We start from the raw sequence: 20,874 nt of genomic DNA, 5'->3' as shown, positions 1-20,874 counted from the left end.
GTTCAGAATTGTCAAAGAGCTCAGGTTGTGTTCACATGCTGCCGAGTCCTCACTGAGCGGCCTCCACAGGTCTGAGTCTCTGCCTGAAAGTGCTGCGCTGGACATTTACCTGGGGTCAGATCTTCCTGCAGACAGACTGAGCCTGCAAGCTTCATAGGATGTTCTCTAAACTTAGTAAGGATTCAGTCTTTTTACATCGGATGAAGAATCATCACCACATCATCCATTTCCCGTCCTACAGCTCACAGTGACACATCACCTATGAAAGCAACAGGTTGGCTAAATATTCATTAATGTTGTGACTCACATTTCATTCCATGAGCTGCTGTTCGTGGTTGAACTGAGAAAAGAAGTAACTGGTGTTAGGATGGTGGAGCGCAGAGGGGGCTTGGAGATGGTGAGTATAACTGGTATTTTGCTTACTTGTAGCCGGAGTGGAGCTTGGCTTTGAGGGAAAGGCGGTGAGTAGCCAGGTAGGTTATTGGTATGAGCTGGCTGACCTGAGCTCTGCTGTGTCCAAGAGACTGAGAGATGGGGGAGGGCAGGCAGGTAAGGATCAGAGAGGTTTCCAGACTGGAGAGATTGTCCTAGAGAAGCTGCAGCTGAAGGTAAGTGGCGTGGAGAGTCCAGGTGAGTGGTGGCACAGGACAACAACTTAAGTGAAGTACAAAGAGCCAATAGCATGGAACATGGAGCCAATTACCAACTTGAGGTAGCTGACAAACTGGCGGTGAAGGAGAGTCAACGCAGAGCTTAAATCCTCAAACTGATTACCCAGAATCAGCTCCAGGTGTGTGGGACTCTACTAAATCTGATGTTGACATAGGGTGAACCTTTCCTGTCTCGTCCTTTGCCTTCTGTACCGTGTTGACAGCCTCTGTGTAACTTATGTTGTGAACTACTTTAACTTGTTTGACCTCCATGGCCTTCTTTCTGACTTCACAACGCCCATAATTCTGTGCTGCCCCCCACAGTTACTGCATTTATCCTGTACACTATCCCCACATTCCTCACACCTGTGTTCACCTCCACACCTGGGGCACCTGTGTTTCCCCTTGCAAACTGCAGCGATGTGCCCATATCTTTGACATTTATAGCACCCGAGGGGCAGGGGAACATATGCTCTAACAGGAAAGCTCATGCATCCTATTTGAACTCTATCTGGCAGGATAGCCTCCTGAATTCCAAAAGTGCTGACACACTACCAGCCCTCTTCCCATTCATTGTTTTTAATAGTCTTTTACCCTGCTGACCTCACCACCATGAATAAACTGCTTGAGCTTTTCTAGATCCTCCTCTACTGCAATACCTATAATCTAAGAAGCCTTGGATGAACCGGGATGTTTGTCTCCTCCTGAAGGCCCGCAACACCGCCTTCAGGTCAGGAGATGCACACGCCTACAGCACAGCCAGGGCTAATCTAAAGAAGGGCATCAAAAAAGCCAAACACCATTACAAAAAGAAGGTAGAAGAACACTTCTCCAACTCCAACCCCCGACGCATGTGGCAAGGACTCCAGACCATCACAGACTACAGGACCACCAAACCCTCCCCCGCATCCTCTGATGTCTCCTTCCTCAACGAGCTCAACAACTTTTATGCTCGTTTTGAGCGAGGGAACCCCACAACCACAACCAAAGCAGACGTGACGCCAGACCACCAACCTCTGACTCTCTCCCCCACCGATGTAGGAGCGGTGCTGAGCAGGATCAATGTCCACAAGGCTGCAGGCCCTGATGGCATCCCCGGGCGTGTTCTCAGAGCGTGTTCTGGGGAGCTTGCAGGAGTGCTGACAGACATATTCAACCTGTCCTTGGCCCACGCTGTGGTACCGGCCTGCTTCAAATCCACCTCCATCGTCCCGATACCCAAAAACTCCAACCCATCTAGCCTCAGTGATTACCGCCCAGTAGCACTCACTCCCATCAAGAACAACAACAACAACAATCTTTATTTATAGAGCACATTAAAAGCCAGGGGCATGCCAAAGTGCTTTACATAAAACAATAAAACAATAAAATGATTTACACTAAAACATCGGCGTCATATAAGTGTGGGATTATGTTCACAGGTAAAAACCACTAATAGGAATAATCTATAGCACACAGCTATAGCAAAGTAGAACTGTACCATCATACACAGTGATAGAGAACATAGACAACGCAACAATAAAATAATAAAAATAATTAGCACTATAACGTCAGAGTCATATAAGTGTGAGATTATGTTCACAGGTAAAAACCACTAATAGGAATAATCTATAGCACACAGCTATAGCAGAGTAAAGCTGTACCATCAAACACAGTGATAGAAAACATTGACAGCGCAGGACAACGCAAAACAACCAGACACATTAATAGAATAACTCACAGAAGCGAGGCGAGAATTTAACTAGTAGAAAAAGCAAGTTCAAACAAATATGTTTTAAGCCGTGATTTAAAAGATTGAATAGAATCAGACGCCCGGATGCCAATCGGGAGATTGTTCCACAGCTCAGGTGCAGCTAGAGCAAACGCTCGATCACCTCTAGACTTCAAGCGAGATCTGGGCTGAACCAACAATAACTGTGAGGAAGATCTTAAGGCCCTCGTAGGAAGATATGAATTTAAGAGTTCCTTAAGATAACTTGGCCCTGTGTTATTAGTAATTTTAAAAGTAAACAACAGAATTTTGAATTGAATACGAAATTTCACAGGCAACCAGTGCAGATCAGCAAATCATCACTAAGTGCTTAGAGCAGCTGGTCCTAGCACACTTCAAATCCTGTCTCCCCCCCACCCTGGACCCCCACCAATTCGCATACCGCCAGAACAGGAGCACAGAGGATGCAGTCTCCATCGCACTGCACTCTGTCCTCTCACACCTGGACAACAACAACACCTACGCCAGAATGCTGTTTATAGACTTCAGTTCAGCATTCAATACAATCCACCCCTCACAACTCATCAGGAAACTGACAGACCTGGGCATCAGTTCCCTCATCTGCAAATGGTTACTGGACTTCCTGACCAACCGCCCCCAACATGTCCGGCTGGATAACCGCTGCTCATCTACAATCACGATGAACACCGGTGTACCACAAGGCTGTGTGATGAGCCCTTTCCTCTACTCCCTCTTCACCCACGACTGCAGACCTGCTGATGGTTCCAACACCATCATTAAGTTTGCAGATGACACCACGGTGATTGGCCTCATCAGTGACAACGATGAGACCAGTCTGGTACGGGAACTGCTCTGCCTCGGACCGGAAGGCGTTGCAGAGGGTCGTGAAAACTGCCCAGCGCATCGCCGGAGCACCACTTCCTGCCATAAAAGACATCTACAGGAAGCGGTGTCTGAAAAGGGCTGGGAAAATCATCAAAGACCCCAGTCACCCATCACATGGACTCTTCACCCTCCTGCCCTCTGGGAGGCGCTACAGGAGCCTCCGGACTAAGACCACCAAGTACCGGAACAGCTTCTTCCCCACAGCTGTCAGACTCCTGAACTCTGCCTCCTGACATCTGACCCACGTTAACACATGGACTGAACATACACACACACACAATGGACAACTGTACCCTCAAACACACAATAATAACATGGACTGAACCACCACTCACAACCACCAGCACTTTATATAGCCTCTGTAGAAACTATCTACACCCTCACTTATCTTAACTGCACTACTGTATAGCTCTGTGTAAATAATCATTCTGTACAATATGATAATTTTTAATCCTACAACTGTTTATAACCTGCATAGTTCCCATTTCTGTATAACTGTATATCTCAGATTTCTGTATAGTTTTTCATATTTATATCCTGTTCGTAGCCTGTACATAAAGTTCTGCTCAAGATGGAAAGTTTGAATCCACTGGAAGGGCTGAAACTAGTGGGGATGTGGACACCAGTCTCGGTTCATCAGTCTAAGCTGTATATGGCTGCCATGGGACTGGACTCTGAACCCGACACCAGGAAAATTGTGTTGCTGCTCACGGTGGCTGGTCCTCACACCGCTGAAGTCTTCAACACGTTCAAGTTCGAGGAAGTTGGTGACAGAAATAAGCGGTTGAAAAGTTGACCACAGAAGAACACAGTATATGATAGGTACATCTTCTGATCTCAGATGCAGCAACCAGAAGACACTTTTGATTGCTTTGTGACTGATCTGAAGCTTAAAGCACAGTCATGTGATTTTGGGGGGTAAAAAAATTCTGTGGTCTGTGATCCAATTGTGAATGTGATCCATGACAAACGGACTAGAGAACGGCTGCTCAGACGTGCCGAACCAACTGTGGATGAAGCAGAAAGACTGTGTCATGCAAGTGAGTTAGCTTCGCAGCATGCAAAGGCATTTAATGGAACAAGTGTCACTGCAGTGCACGACAGTGTGAAAATAGCTGTGGTTAAAAAGAAAATGAAGAAGAATGTGTCACCAGCAAAGATAATCCAATGTACTCCTGAATAGGGATGGGTATCGAAACCCGGTTCTTGTTGAGAACCGGTTCCCACTGTTTCAATCCCTTGGAATTGTTTGCCATTTTTGCAAACGATTCCTTTATCTATTCCAGTCGCCCCGAATGACGTCACCACGTTGCAGAGCGTCATTTACCTGGCAGGAAACACGGCGCGTAAGCGGCTCAAAAGTTTGGTTATACTTTACGAGAACGGATGACAACAGGACAACTTGCAATACTTGCAAGTAGATGTTTCATTTAAGGGAGGAAACACTACGAATATGCAAAAGCATTTGCTCACAAAACACGCGATGACCTTAAATGAATGTCGTGTTTTTAATTCTGCTCCGGACTCGTGAATCTCAACCGAGCAGCAGCGGTAACGTTTGCACGTCCTCTGCCGTTAATGCGGCAGGTAAATAATCAACTTAAGCTGGGCTTACACTGTGCGATTTTTTTCAGTCGCGCGATTCAGCTCCTGCTCAAACTGCACGATTGACTCGCAGGGGTTAGAAGTTCATAGGTCACGATGCAGGTCTCACACTATACCGCCCGATGCTCTGATGCGACCTGAGCGCTCACACTGTGTGTCCATAACATGAAGGTTATAACAGAAATTATGTCGCTCTCTCTGTCTTTCACTCACACAGACACACCACTTTGCTAAATTGCTAATGAAAAACATGATCAGCTGTGATTGAGCAGCATGTAGATCCAACTATTTTCACGGTTGTTGTGGTCGTGATCATTTTGTGATGCCACATCAAAAAGGCTCGGATGAGCTTTCCAAAGCTCTACAAGTTGTGCCTCCATTGCTTGTGTCCAGATCACACGCTGCACAGCCGCGCTGCTCCATCTTTTTCACCGACATTTATATGTTTGCACGTGAGCAGTGTGAGAAGCTGCGGTGACACCCTCACGACGGTCGTGAGGATTTCAACCAACCGACCAAGCGATTGATGATCGGGGGCTGGTCTTGAGGTGTAAATCGCTTCTCGTTACCCCACGTATACTACACGTCGTACGATTAAGGCCAAAATCGGGCCGATCACCAAAACGGTCGCACGACTGACAAATTGGCTCAAAATGGGCCAAAAAGCCGCACAGCATAAGCCCAGCATAACAGTGCATATTATGTTAGCGCGATCTGCCTTATTACAAAACCTGCCATTACTGTGCATTTAGTGACCATGATGAGACAGACAGAGTCTGGCTCAGATGCTGGCAGTTCTCGCTGCAGTCTGCCGGCAGCGTATCCTTTCAAGCAGGATAGACGAATGTCACCGAGCAGTGACTCAGTTTGTGGTCAAAGGCTTGCACCCGTTTGCCACAGCAGATGATTTTCGGTAAGTGAATGTGTTTAATTGTAGGCAGGGACATTACTGGATATTCTTGTGTAATTGCTACAGAATAATTTATGTTATACTTTGTTATCGCTACAGAAGAATATTTATTTTATTTTACATTTACAATGTTTTTCCCGGGGACCCTGTGACACCCCATTGAAGAGCCGCAGGCTGGATCTCTTAAGATCTCACTGTTGGGTTTGTAAGGCCATGTTACTCCTAAATTTCTATCTTGTTCAAAGAGAAGATATAAAACAAAGTTCTGAGCTAATCGACCTTAGTGTTCTCCTTTTTTAAAGAGAATCGATAAAGAATCGATAAAGAATCGAATCGTTAAACAGAATCGAAAATGGAATCGGAATCGTGAAAATCGTATAAATACCCATCCCTACTCCTGAAAGCCATGTGGTGGCAGACATGAACCCTGACAGTGTCCTGCTTATGGGAAGGAGGTGCAACTTTCTTTGTGGGCACAGTGTCTCCTGGAAATGTAAAAACTGAACACAATAAAGCAGAAGAAAGTGAGAGGCACTCAGGTTATGAAGCATATACTCCCAATAACATTGTTATTTAAGTTATTAGGCTCAGCAACGCACCTGTTAACGTCCGTTTGAAACAGTTATCAACATTAACAGACTGAACTGGGCTTAATAACAGGAGTGCATCATTTTAGCAGATTATTCTGGTGAGTATCAGCTGCGCTGGGTTTGTAAATCGGGCCGTCCAGCTGCAGTGCTGATCCGACGCCACTCGTGCCAAAAACCCGGATAAATGTCACTTGATCAAGGAGCAGATGTGCATCAGATGAGATCAGCTGACTGCGTGCGCTGTGCACAGCGGTGTGTGCTCTGTGTGTTAACAAGGAAAACGCAGATAAGAAAGTGGTGCACAAAAGCAGAGTAGTGACAGAATCGATGCGCATTACTGATATTTGAAGCATGTGTACCTGCACCTAACACACGGGTACTGTGGAATATAGTTTTACTCACCTAAGGCGCTCGTGCTCTCGTCCACTCCCAGCAACAATTAGCAGCTGTGCGGCGTCTGTGGCGTCGGTGCTCTCATCGCCTGCGATGGAGTCAAAATCAAAAGCACAGCTTTGTCAGACAGGTGCAGTTTAATGTTGGCTGACGAGTCTTCAGTGCGTCGCACGACTGGATTTCTGGACACGCTGACGTTGTTGAAGTTCTGCACTTTTTCCACATTATTTCGGTGACTTTAACGAGGCCGTGTTTTATGAGGTCTCCATCTGAAAAAGGCTCGCCATGTCTCGCGATGAGTTGGGCGACCTCATAGCGGCTATCGGAGCCTTTTCCTGGACCTTTCGAGCACGAGATAAATACTGTTGCTGACCCTGCGGGAGAGTTAATGTCTGCTCTGGCTCAGCACCAGTGTCGGATGCACAGGCCTGATGTTTGGCTTCATAATGACGTCGCACATTATCCTCTTTCATAACTGCCACAGTCTCAGTGCAGATCAAACAGACACACTTGAGTTCTTTGAAGAAATCTTCACTCTCCCACCGTGTCTGAAATTTTCTGCACTCACTTTCTACCTTTGGCTTCTTTGGTTCTGACCTGTTTAGTAACTTGGGGTAAATTTCTTCTGTGATTGTCCTTTTTGGTGGAGCAACTGCCTTGATCAACAGTAGCTCCCCCTGGTGTTAAAACGAAGAAGTGCAATACACTCATGCAAAAGTTGAAGTGCGGCCTTATTCTATTCTATGGTGTTGTTGCTCCCAATATTCTCTTAGACAACCTCTGAGGCCGTCACAGAGCAGCTGTATTTGTACTGACATTAGATTACACACAGGTGACTCTATTTAGTCATTAGCACTCATCAGGCAACGTCTATGTGCAACTGACTGCACTCAGACCAAAGGGGGCTGAATAATTACGCACACCCCACTTTGCAGTTATTTATTTGTAACAAATGTTTGGAGTCATGTATGATTTTCGTTCCACTTCTCACGTGTGCACCACTTTGTGTTGGTCTTTCACCTGGAATTCCAATAAAATTGATTCATATTTGTGGCTGTAATGTGACAAAATGTGGGAAAGTTCAAGGGGGCCCAATACTTTTGCAAACCACTGTACAGTGTCCAGCTGAAAGATGATGCGAAGCCGCTAATCCAGGCTCCACGGAGAGTCCCAGCTCCGCTTAGGGATCGTCTTAAAAAAAAAAAAAAAAAAAAAAAAAAAAAAGAGCTGGACAGGATGTCACAGTTGCAGCTCATCACAACAAGTGGAAGAACCGAACTCAATGCTGTGCATGGAGAAATGGAACAAAACTAAAGAACTGCGAGTATGCATGGACCCTGGAGATTTAATCTAAGCATAAACAAGAGCACTGCCAGATACCACCACGTGATGAGATTAAAAGTGAAATGGCCAGAGACATATACTTCTTTAAGTTACATGCAACACGGGGTTTCTGCAAATAAAGCTGCGTGAGAAAAGTTAAAAAAACTGAACTTTTATTTTGTACTTGTAAATCAGATTGTGTAGTTGCGAATTTTGTAACCTTGTAAACCAAAATATGTGTCATACATACATCAGGATGCAGGTTTTTAGGATCACCTCTAAAGGCTGAAACAATAACAAGTGGATGAAATCAAAAAATAAATGAATGCATGAGAAGAAACAACGTGCTCTAAAGAGACCATTACAGACTAAAGCAGGCAGAAAGGGCCAGAGTATTTAGTATTTTAGTATTTATTTATTTATTGTCATTGTCAAGAACAATGAAATTGCGTTTGGGGCTTCCATACAACCCAAAAAAAAGAAGAAAATAATAAATACCCCTTAAAACCCAAGTGTACATATTTAACCCAGTGTGACTCCAATGCAATAAGACAATCCTTAGCAATAATGTTCGTAGAAATTCAGACAAAGACCTGAGAAACATGACAAAATACAACAATGCAACCCATTCAATATTATTGTACTGTGAGATATGATATCAGATATGATAGTTATCTATTTAAGAAAGAGGGGGGGGGGGGCAGGAGGGGGAAGAGAATAAAGATATGATGCACCAATGCAAACCAGTTCATTGCTATTAAGAAGTTGGATATGGTTATTGTCCGTGAGAGGGGGGCAGAGAGTTCAGGAGCCTCACAGCCTGTGGATACAGGCTGTTGGCCAGTCTGGATGTTCTGGCCTGTATAGACCTGTACCTTCTCCCTGAGGGCAGCAGATGGAAAAGGTGGCGCGCAGGGTGATGTTGGTCCCGCAGGATACTGTGCACCCTCCTCAGACAGCGAGTGGGGAAGATTCTGAGGGATTCTGAGTCTCAAATAAAACAGTGACCACAAACAGGAATACAGCATAAAAGACAGATATTTCTGGAAAACAACCTGTGAGAGTTCTCATGCAGTCTATCAAATTCCTACTCACACTGAAATGTTTTATGAGCCTCTGGCTTCTCAGCTGTGTGAGTTTTCTTGTGACACATCAAGCTACTTTTTTGACTGAAGCTTTTCCCACATGTATCACAGGTATACGGCCTCTCACCTGTGTGAGTTTTCTTGTGAATATACAAAGTACTGCTTCGACTGAAACTTTTCCCACATGTATCACAAGTATACGGCCTCTCCCCTGTGTGAGTTTTCTTGTGAATATACAAAGTACTGCTTCGACTGAAACTTTTCCCACATGTATCACAGGGATATGGCCTCTCACCTGTGTGAGTTCTAAGGTGGCGTTTCCAGGTACTTCTATCACTGAAGCTTTTCCCACAGGTATTACAAGCAAACAGTTTTTCACCTGTGTGGGTTCTCCTGTGATTATACAAATAACTGCTGTGACTGAAGCTTTTCCCACAAGTGTCACATGGATACGGCCTCTCACCTGTGTGGGTTCTCATGTGGATAGATAAATTCATTTTTTTATGGAAACTTTTCCCACATGTATCACAGGGATATGGCCTCTCACCTGTGTGAGTTCTCATGTGATCATACAAGTGACTGCTTCGACTGAAACTTTTCCCACACGTATCACAGGGATATGGCCTCTCACCTGTGTGGGTTCTAAGGTGACGTTTCCACGTACTTCTATCACTGAAACTTTTCCCACATGTATCACAAGGATAGGGTTTCACATCAGTGTTGGGTTTCTTTCTTTGGGCCTGACTCTTGATGGATTTTTGGCAAACATCAGACTCTCTACCTGTGGCAGCATTGCAGGGACTCTCTGACACAGTCCAGCTCTCCACATCATCCTGACGTCTGTCTCGCTTCTTCCTCTTCTTTGGCACTGAGGTCACAGTTTCACTTAACCCTGACTCTTCACACTTGCTGGATTCTTCATCTGTGCTTTCACTTTGAGGAGAGTCATCACAGAGGAGCTGCTCCCCGTCTCCTCCTGGTTCACTGTGCTCTCCTTCCTCAACAACAGTCACCATAAAGGTACCAGGCTCCTCCTTCAGTCCCAGCTGCTCTCCCTCCTGACTGCTGCACAGTTCCTCCTCTTCCTCTTTAATCTGTGGAGCTTCTGCTTCCTCCTGCTCCACACTGGAGCTCCTCTCCTGGTTCCAGAGCTGCTGCTCAGGGAGAACCTCCTCCTCCTCATAGATATGGTGCTGTGGGACGTCTGGAGAGAAAAATCGGATACATGAAAATGGTGAATATATTCATTATGCTATCCATTTTCATAAACACTTCTGCATCACCCAGACAGCATCTCAGCTCCGGGCCTACTGAGTTCTCAATAAGCTCTACAAGGCATTTGATCAACTTCTCATTCTAGGAGCAGTCCTGAAACAGCTACTGCTGACATCACCAGTGAGCTGGGACCAACCTTATCACCATTCTTATCAGCAGTGATGCTCCTAACCCTATCTCCCATCCTCTCCAGTTAGAATGACTGGCCAGTATTGGAATCACGTACACAGCTTTACGATATTTTACATCCTTCCTATCTGACACAAAACAGCTCGTTCACAGCAGAACCGTCAGTGTTGGGACTCCTCTTATTTACAATCTCTCCCTTTACTCTCACAAATATTCCCCACCATTGAGAAGTACAGTTTCAATTTTATGCTGATGACACAACACTTTACATCATCTAAGTAGCTTGGAGAGAAAAGCGTCTGGACTTCTTTAAGTTGCTTAAAGTCGTTTCACCTCTGAACCAGTTTTTGTCAAGCACGACATCCCAGTGTATTTCACACCCAGCAACACACTCCGACAGAAACTGGACAGAAGTCCTAAACAAACTTAACAATGTGGTGTTTGCTGTACAGTGTAGCGAGGAATGCTCAGACCTCTACATTGGAGAGACCAAACAGCCACTTCATAAATGCATGGCACAACACAGAAGAGCCACCTCCACGAGACAAGACTCGGCTGTCCATTTACATTTAAAGGTCAAAGGTCACTCTTTGTAAACTTGTTAAGACTTACAAGACTGCGCTGTGATCGTGGCAGGAGACTTTAACCATGCAAACCTGAAATCTGTCCCGCCTGGATTCATTAAAAACGTTTCTGACGAGGGAAAACAACACACTGGACCAAGTCTGCACCAACATGTGTGGGAAGCGCATCTGTAACCTGAAGGTCGCCGGTTCGATTCCTGGGCTCTCTGGCCGACATATCCTCGGCATAACCATGTATAATATCCACAAAACTTAAAAAAGGTTATACACACAGTACGGTAATATTATGTTGAAGCACAGTACGTATTAGAGATGGCACGATACCACTTTTTTATGTCCGATACCGATACCGATATCATAAATTTGGATATCTGCCGATACCGATATGAATCCGATATAGTGTTTTTTAATCAACAAAACTGTTTTTTAAATATCTTGCTGCATTTTGTATAAGTTCATACTCAAGTTTAAAACAACAACTACACTAAAGCTATTCTGTTATACCTGTATGCAAAAAAAAATATTTCATAGTTCAGCAATACTGATCAATCTAATAAACTTAAACCTACACCATCCTCCCTATTCTGGTATTTTAAAGAGTACTTAGCATAAATATTAAGCAACCTAACTAATAGGGTTCCAACTCCCAGCATCAACAAAAATAAATAAATAAAAAATAGGGAACCACCCCTCACGCTCCACCTCATGATGCTTAATCGACGTAACCAACCTTAATTTGATGCAGTGTGGAAAAAAAATGCACAGAAATCAATTATTTTTCAAGAAATATTAAATAGATTCAACATCTTTCTTCAACAAAATTGCAGACTGCACAGATGGTACCTTCCCAAAGTAAAAAGTACTATAGCTTACTAGGGTATATATATTAGACTTAATAGTCACTATATACAGTAATGGACTTCTATTCATTTTGCATCAAATTAAAACTTTGGGTGTCAGATAATTATTTATTAAAAGCTCGACATTTTAAATGAGAATAAGAAAGAAAAGTATGTCTTTGTGCCCCCTTTTCCCTGTTAATGCCCTATCGGCCCCCCTGGCTAAACTTTGTTAGATCCGCCCCTGCACAGTTACGTCAGCTGTAGAAAAAGATCCTCGAGTAGAAAGTAATATTAAATACATTCTAACAACAGCTGATCAAGCTTAAACGTGCTGCTGTTGTTCAGCCGCTGGTTTCCTCTTTCTGGTGCAAAGTGGGCCAAAAACAAACAAGAGAGACGGACTCACGACAGAAAAGCCGATCAGCTGATCATTGATCAGTTTCATGATTGAAGTCGCAGCAAGAAGAGGCAGTCGCTCCATATATCGCTTGTTAAGCTTAACGCAGGAATGCTTTACATTCAGAGATGGACTTGCACACTTGCTTTACTTCTCTCGGGATAACTTTGTCGGAGATGAAATGCCGGGTTGCTAGCGAAGCTCCACATGCTATCCAGACCACCGACAGGTCCCGCATGCCACAGCCGCTCTATCACGTGATGCATACTGCTCCGACGTGCTAACGTTCTGAGGTGAGTTACGGCGTGTTGCAAGTTTTGTGAGGTGCTTTCGTGATATCTCTAGTACGTATCGCTCCGCGAGGCTCCGCCTACGATAGCCGTAATGCTCCAACAATCCATCAAGCGGTGCGGCTTCGTAGCTCAGCAAAGTCGTACTGAAACATTTGACAGATTTTCGAGCGCCGTGCACATAAAATCGTTTCGAGGTCAGTAAACACAACCAGAGTTCAAACATAAGGCACACGGGATTATAAGGGGCTCTGTCGACTTTCAGAAAAATCAAAGGATTGATTTTAAGTGCGCTGTATTTTCCAAACAACACGGTAATAACGACGGCCCGCTAGCATGCGCTACCAAAAATAGTGCTTTGTTGTATATCTGATGGACGAAAGCCAAACCAGTTCCACACCAGTGAAGCTGCAGCATTTTTACAAACCAGTTCTGGTTCATCGTTTCATTCAATGATCCGCTTTCGCTCTTCTCCTTCTGCGTCGCCGCCGTGTGCGTATGTAAACAAAGGCACTACGCATGCGCGTTTTACCCATATTCTATCTCCATGTTTCATTTTCCTATCGTTGCCCAACATTATACTATTACCGTGAACGGTATGATATGGCCCAGCCCTAACCCTAAACCAGTTCTTTATCTGCTTCAACCAACGAAACAGGGACACCATCACCCATCCTGCCGTTACAGAGAGGGACGACGCCCCCATCCAGCTGGAGCAGCATCAGGTCAGAGCCACACTGTGCAGAGTCAACGTGAGGAAGGCAGCTGGTCCTGACGGTGTAGCTGGTAGAGTGCTTGAAGCATGTGCAGACCAACTAGCAGAGGTTTTCACCACCATCTTCAGCCTCTCACTGCTACAGTCTGTAGTACCATCCTGCCTTAAGTCAGCCACCATCGTTTCAGTGGCCAAGAACACAGTGAGCTGCTTGAATGACCATCGTCCACGTGCTTGAGCAGCCATAATTACCAAATGTTTTGAACAGCTCATCATGTCCCACATTAAAGCTGCCATCCCTGCAGACCTCGATCCACACCAGTTTACATACTGGGCAAACAGGTCGACAGAGGACGCCATAATAACAGCTCTTCACACAGCCCTCACCTGGACAGTAGCAACACCTGTGTGAGAATGCCGTTTGTGGACCAGCTCTGCCTTCAACACAGTCCAACCCCACAAACTGTTTAATAAGCAACTCATGACTCAGCAGCTCACTGTGCAGCTGGATACTGGACTTCCTGCGTGACCCCAGAACATCAGGATGGGAGAGCACACCTCCTCCACCCTCATCCTGAATGTAGGTGTCCCACAGGGGTGTGTCCTCAGTCCCCTCTTATACTCACTTTTCTCCCATAACTGTTCACCAATCCACACCAGTAACACCATTATAAAATTTGCTGACACCACCATCATAGGACTGATCGACAACAGCGATGATTCAGCTACAGAGAGGAGGTTCAGCATCTGAAGCGATGGTGTGACGACAACAACCTGCATCTGAACACAGCCGAGACCAAGGAGATGGTAATCGACTGAGCACTCCACCCTCTACATTGATGGAGGAGGTGGAAAGTTCCCCGGAGTCCACATCTCGGCCAGCCTCACCTGGTCCACAAACATCTCCCACCAGGTAGGGAAAGCACAACAAAGGCTGTACTTCCTCAGGAAACTACGTCAGGCCCAGTTACCCCAGAGACTGCTAATTAACCCCAACCGCTCCACCATCGAGAGCCTTCTGACCTCCTGCTGCACACTCTGGTTCAACTGCTGCACCATGGAGGGCAAGAGGAAACTGCAGCGGGTGGTGAGGGCAGCAGAGCAGGCAATCGGCACCTCACTGACCCCCCTCAGAGACATTTATACTGGCAGACTTCAGCAGAAAGCCAGCATCATCATCAAGGACCCCCCCCCCCCCCCCCCCCCCCTTCCCTCTGGTAAACATTACAGGTCCATCAGGTCAAAAACAAACAGACTCAACAGAAGTTTTTACCCACAGGCTGTCAAACATGCCCTACCTCCACCCTGACTGGAGGATAAGTGCACCGCCAACACCCATAAATAAGGTGTAATGTCCATAAATCGTATTTCTATTTATACTTCAATGCAACCAACACCCCTACCTCTTTAAACTGTATTTAACACACACACACACACACACACACACACACACACACACACACACACACACACACACACACACACACACACACACACACACACACACACACACACACACACACACACACACACACACACAGGTCTAGAGATGCTTTTTGAGTAAAGGTTTAACTACAGCCAGCTTGAAGGCCTGTGGTACATAGCTGATTATTAGAGATAGGTTGATCATATTTAAGATGGAAGCATTAATTAATGGCAGGACTTCTTTGAGCAGTTTTGTAGGAATGGGGTCTAAAAGACACGTTGATGGTTTGGAGGAAGTAATTATTGAAGTTAACTCAGAAAGATCAATTGGAGAAAAAGAGTCTAACTTAACATCAATGGTACTAAGAGTAGCTGTAGATAATATTACATCTGTGGGATGATTACTGGTAATTTTTTGTGGTTCAGTGGTTGTTGATCAGTCATGAGAATTTGCATAATTAAGATTAATGAACTGACCTCACAGCCCATTGTCCTTCAGTGGGCTGGTTTCAGTCATTATGCAAATGTCCTGTTTATAAGATTGAGACCTGCAGTCAGCTGAGACTGAAGACGTCACCTGATGATGATAAAACGTTTCTCCCACAAAACGCTACGTCCAGATGAACAGAATCAACTCTTAATGACCTTACAGTAGGTCTGCCACGATCAGTCGACTATCAAAATTGTGTACGACTAATTTAATAGTCGATGCGTCGTTGGAAACTCTGTAAGATCCTGAAAGAATCAGGAATAAGTAGGATTTGAAAAACGCAATAACGAACTGAAACAGAAGATGGCAGCACTGCATCTACAAGCTGCCGTTAAATGCCAAGGAAGAAAAAAAAAAAAAAAAAAAAAAAGCAGTGTCCAAATTTAGGTGCCGCATCCTTCCGAGGGCGCAATTGTAGACCGATTAATTTCCCTTAGAGATCAATAAAGTATTCTGATTCTGATCACATGACAGCGACGTGACGAAGGCTGTCCAAATTTAGAGACCCCTCCAAATACACCCTTCATTTCCCCAGATTTGAAGGATGGGTCGGGTGTGTCCTTCGTGGCCCAACCTATCCCAGAATTCATAGCGCGGCCCAGCTCAGTTTCCAACAATGGCGGCAGCTAGTTAGTTTTAATGTTACTCTTATTATTCTTTCTGGGTCACAAAATAAACGTTTAACATATTTTCATGGAGAATGTAGTTGTGTAAACCTCAAATATCTGCTCAGTTTATCAAGACACCGCATATTTTCAAAAGCGCTCCGACGTTTTCGGAGACGTCTGTTACCCACTAGCTCGATAGCTAGCCGGGGGCTAGGCTAACTAGAGCCGTGAGAACACCGGACTCACGGCAAATCGTTTTCAAACCCACCGCCGTCTTTCACTACTCAGGTTAAACATGATATATGAGTCACTTAGATAACTTAAAAATGTTGTTGTTTGGCTTTTTTCAGTATTTTATTTGTTCCTGAGTAAATCGGTTTGGCTGAGATTAAAGTTTTTACACAGCTGAATAAACATCAAGCAGACAGCTGATTATCAGAAGTGTGAGATGCTCCGGAATTTACTCCGGTGTCCTGTTATATTCCAGTTTGGATTCAGGAGACAGACACTTTCTCTACTTTCAAGATCAGGCTTCAAACTTTTTTTTGCTAAAGCATATCGTTAGGGCTGGACCAGGTGACCCTGAATCCTCCCTTAGTTATGCTGCAAAAAGCCATCAGTCACCATGGTGATGTACCCAGTAAGAAGTGTGAGAGGAAAACCCCAACCCTGCCTCACAGCAGCGTCCTCGGGTGAGTTTAAAGCTGAATGTTTGTTTAAACAGAGACACATCCACCTTCTGTCCTCCAGAAACATCCCTGCAGCCTCAAAGTAAACGTACCACAGAGCTGTGATCAGGATCCTCCCTCAGAGGGACACTCACCTGTCCTGTGCAGCTTGATTTGGGGTTTCCAGGTGATATCCAGCAGTCTGCGCTGACGCTCCATCTCTTCCTCGTACTGCACAGGATCATTATGAACTTCAGGCTCCTCCTTCAGTCCCAGCTGCTCTCCCTGCTGACTGCTGCACAGTTCCTCCTGTTCCTCTTTAATCTGTGGAGCTTCTGGTTCCTCCTGCTCCACACTGGAGCTCCTCTCCTGGTTCCAGAGCTGCTGCTCAGGGAGAACCTCCTCCTCCTCCTCCTCCTCACAGACCTGCTGCTGTGGGACGTCTGGAGGACAGAAGAAAGAAGTCACAACCACAGAAACATTAACAGGACTTTACAGCATGACTGCGTCGCTCGTGTGTGAGAGTAAAGCCGTCCAGTCAGCTGTAAGTCACTGATCTCAGATCTGCATTTATTCAGACGAACATCTGGAAGGTAAAGCCCCCTCAGCACAGCAGCAGCACCGCACTGCCACTACAGTTCATAAATTCAATATTAGGTGTCACTGTGCCGAGCTGCACATTAAACTCTGTGTCACTTCTTTCAGTCGCGTCCGTGACTCTGAACAACAACATGGTGGACTTTGTTGTTCTCACACGTGTGTAAATGTGACCACAGGAACCGTGCACGTGCTGTGTACCACTTTAGCTTTTATGTGACATCATCACAAAGGGCCCGGGCGACCACTCTGACGTCACTGATGGAGAAATAAAAAAGACGTATTGTTATGACGTTAACACTGAACTCTTTACAGCTCTGCAGAAGAAGAAAGGAAACCAAGGAAAAACCTTTTCAGGCTAGATTACTGAGTTTAGAAGGTGCACCTGAACGCACCATCAAACACACGTTTCACCGCCAAACAAAAAGTTTTTCAAACGATTCACAGGATTGAGTGATGGATCCAGGTCAGAGAAAAGCTCAAATCCAGGCTGATTTCAGCGCCTGCTGTTTGAATGGAGCGCAGCGCAGTCCTGTCCTCTGTTTGCTCTTTGTTAGCTCACATCTCCAAAAAGTCCTCACAATCAGAAACGTCCCGCAGAGCTGTGATCAGGATGCTCCCTCAGAGGGACACTCACCTGTCCTGTGCAGCTTGATTTGGGGTTTCCAGGTGATATCCAGCAGTCTGCGCTGACGGTCGATCTCTTCCTCGTACTGGACGATCGTTTTTTCAAACTCCAAGAATATTTGTTCAGCAGCAGCAGTTAGTCGCTCGTTGATGAACTCTCTCAGATACTGAACTGAAGGCATCGTTGCTGCCGCAGCTCACACACTCAGCTCACACACAGCACAAAGCCTCCAAAAGTTCACGCTGGAACAACCAAACTGCCGCTTTTAAAAATGTTTACTTCCGCCGGATGTCCCGCTCTGAAGTTCCGGCAGGAGGAGGATGTTCAAATACTTTGTTCCGCTTGGAATAAACGTCCTTCTTTCTTCCTAAAACCTATTTAAATGTACCAAACAGAGCCATAAATACATAAACAGCGTGTTACAAATAATAAAGGAGAGAAAATGGAAAGAAAAGGCCTCGTTCAGGTTTTTATCCATAATGAATCATATCCATTCTACTACTGATCATTCATATACTCAACACCAAAGAGTCTGACGTGAATGAATACTAACACACGGCTTTATTTTATTGTTTGATGTGGGTCTAAAATAAATGAGGAATTACACACGCTGTTCATTAAATGTGTTTGTGGCGTGCTCAGAGTCTTCATTGGTGGAAATCAGATCAAACTTCAGGATCTTCGACGTATTACTGCTGTGTGATTTTTATTACTATTAATGAAATGGATGAAAAGCTGACCCTGAGTAAATGTGGTTATCCCAGCTGGACTTTTGTCAAAGCTGGAGAAGAAAAAACCCTCAGTGATCCCGTATGTGTCAGCAGTATGGGAACAATTGAGACCCATTTTCTCTAAACACAGCGTCTTTGTGGCTTTTAAACCACAAAACAGGTGAACTCAGGTGCCTGTCCACATTCATGAGTGATGCAGTCATGCTGTAAAGTCCTGTTAATGTTTCTGTGGTTGCATCAGTAACTTCTTTCTTCCGTCGCTCCAGACGTCCCACAGCAGGAGGTCTGTGAGGAGGAGGAGGAGGAGGTTCTCCCTGAGCAGCAGCTCTGGAACCAGGAGAGGAGCTCCAGTGTGGAGCAGGAGGAACTAGAACCTGATTTATTGCTATTACTGAAGGTCCGCGGCTCCGAACCGTAGTAAAGGGACCTCTGACTAATACGTCGGGTTCGTGTCGGCTCGTAGCTGAAAATTAGCTTTACTTTGTTGTGTGGGTCAACTTTGCTAGCGAGAGACAGAGAGAGGCGTTGAAAGGCTGCTCCAACGGAACTTATTGTTTCAGAGGAAAACACAAACACGGTGTACAGTCGAGTCTTAACAGCTTACTTTCAGCTGGGCTCGTCAGGCTCTCTTCTTGGCTGCAGTGGTTATTATTATATTTACATGCTTCCAGCTCCCGTTTCTGCTCCGTGACAGCTCGCACTTTTCCTTTATCTCCCTCCCTCGCTCACAGACACATAACGAGTATGGCGGTCCATTCTCGCTGCAGCACGGACTACACTGCCCATGAGGCTACATTCTTTAGGGCGATGCCTGTAGCATTCTGCCTATTAGCTTAGCCCAACAACAACAACAAAAAGGCGCTCTGTCACCTAGGAAACACACAGTCGCAGAGAGAGAGTGTCACCCTGTAACCATGGTAACCGTAACGCTGCCGCCTGGAACAACAGAACGTAGCTGTACACTTCTGTGGAACCAGCTTCCAGTTTGGATTCAGGAGACAGACACTATCTCTACTTTCAAGATTAGGCTTCAAACTTTCCTTTTTGCTAAAGCATATAGTTAGGGCTGGACCAGGTGACCCTGAATCCTCCCTTAGTTATGCTGCAATCCGGTTGTTCAGTGATGACGCGACGAATCCTACTTCCGGGCCTAAAGTAGTTTAATATGGCTTTTGTGTTGTTAACATGTTTAATGTTTTGTATTTTCTTCTATTTGATCTCAAAAAGCTCCTAAAACAGTCAGTGATCACTGTTGACCTCCCTCGGCTTTTATTACCACTAATCATTTATTTAAGCTCAGTTTTTAAAACCTTAGGATGTAACTACAGCCCAGCCCATGCAGCAGTATATGAATGACTAACCTCGTATTGTGGATGGATTATCTCAGTTGTTCTCCTGGCTGAAGTTTGGTCCTTTTACAGCATCCTGCCATGCGATTACATTTGTTCCTGACCACCGAGAACACTCACATTAACTTTCATCGAGTGGAAAAAAAGTTAGCTTGTTTATATTATGCTAACATAGCTGTGTCGCTAGCGGTCACGTAGCACATCATTATATACCAGCTAGCCCAACTTCAGTAACCCTACAAACGTCACTGCTGTTTAGTTTTCTGTCTTCATTTATGCTGGAAGTGATAGCAGAGCTGTACGTTTTAATTTGTTTCCAAAACCCTGCAGTCAGGACATGCTATATTGTATTTAGATAGAAGCTAGCGAGCTAACTCCCTGCTAACTTCTAACTCCGTTAAATGTCATAAATTCCGTTTTCATGGATGCCTGGATGTTAAACTCAATTGTTACACCTGGTAGAGCAGAACGCTGATCATTTTATTAAAGATGAAAGACTTTAGACAGTTTTTCAACTCTCAGTAATGCCATAGTGATCGTTTGATATATGGACCTGTAGCGGAGTTTAGGCCCAGACACGGCTAGTGGCGTCAGACTGGACAACCAGATAGACATAGGCTGCCGGGGGATTCCCATGATGCATTGAGTTTTTCCTTTCCAGTCACCTTTCTCACTCACTATGTATTAACAGACCTCTCTGCATTGAATCATATCTGTTATTAATCTCTGTCTCGCTTCCACAGCATGTCTTTATCCTGTCTTCCTTCTCTCACCCCAACCAATCACAGCAGATGGCCCCGCCCCTCCCTGAGCCTGGTTCTGCCGGAGGTTTCTTCCTGTTAAAAGGGAGTTTTTCCTTCCCACTGTTGCCAAAGTGCTGCTCATAGGGGGTCATATGATTGTTGGGCTTTTCCTCTGTATTATTGTAGCGTCTACATTACAATATAAAACACCTTGAGACAACTGTTGTTGT

General features: G+C 45.1%; 1 protein-coding gene across 2 annotated transcripts in view; it reads right to left on the bottom strand.

Annotated features, from left to right (window-relative positions):
• LOC308412491 (uncharacterized protein) overlaps positions 1–18,112 on the bottom strand; it is a 31,572-nt gene extending 13,460 nt beyond the window's left edge. Inside the window, exons 1-3 of one of the 2 annotated variants that reach the window (XM_080906893.1) lie at positions 17,831–18,092; positions 16,752–17,039; positions 8,341–10,377 (exon numbers count right to left, since the gene is read on the bottom strand). In XM_080906893.1, coding sequence (XP_080763019.1) covers positions 9,176–10,377; positions 16,752–17,039; positions 17,831–18,002 — 1,662 coding nt within the window. In that variant the 5' untranslated portion in view covers positions 18,003–18,092 and the 3' untranslated portion in view covers positions 8,341–9,175. Of the gene's footprint in view, positions 1–8,340; positions 10,378–16,751; positions 17,040–17,830 lie in introns of those variants that run through there. The other variant, XM_080906894.1, reaches the window with a different exon arrangement.
• Between the last annotated feature and the right edge of the window lie 2,762 nt (positions 18,113–20,874).

The sequence above is a fragment of the Rhamphochromis sp. 'chilingali' genome (genome assembly GCF_963969265.1).
Source record: "Rhamphochromis sp. 'chilingali' genome assembly, chromosome: 16".
NCBI classification, from domain to species: domain Eukaryota; kingdom Metazoa; phylum Chordata; class Actinopteri; order Cichliformes; family Cichlidae; genus Rhamphochromis; species Rhamphochromis sp. 'chilingali'.
The sequence above is the reverse complement of the archived record's forward strand: the minus strand, read 5'-3'. Positions and strand labels throughout refer to the sequence as shown.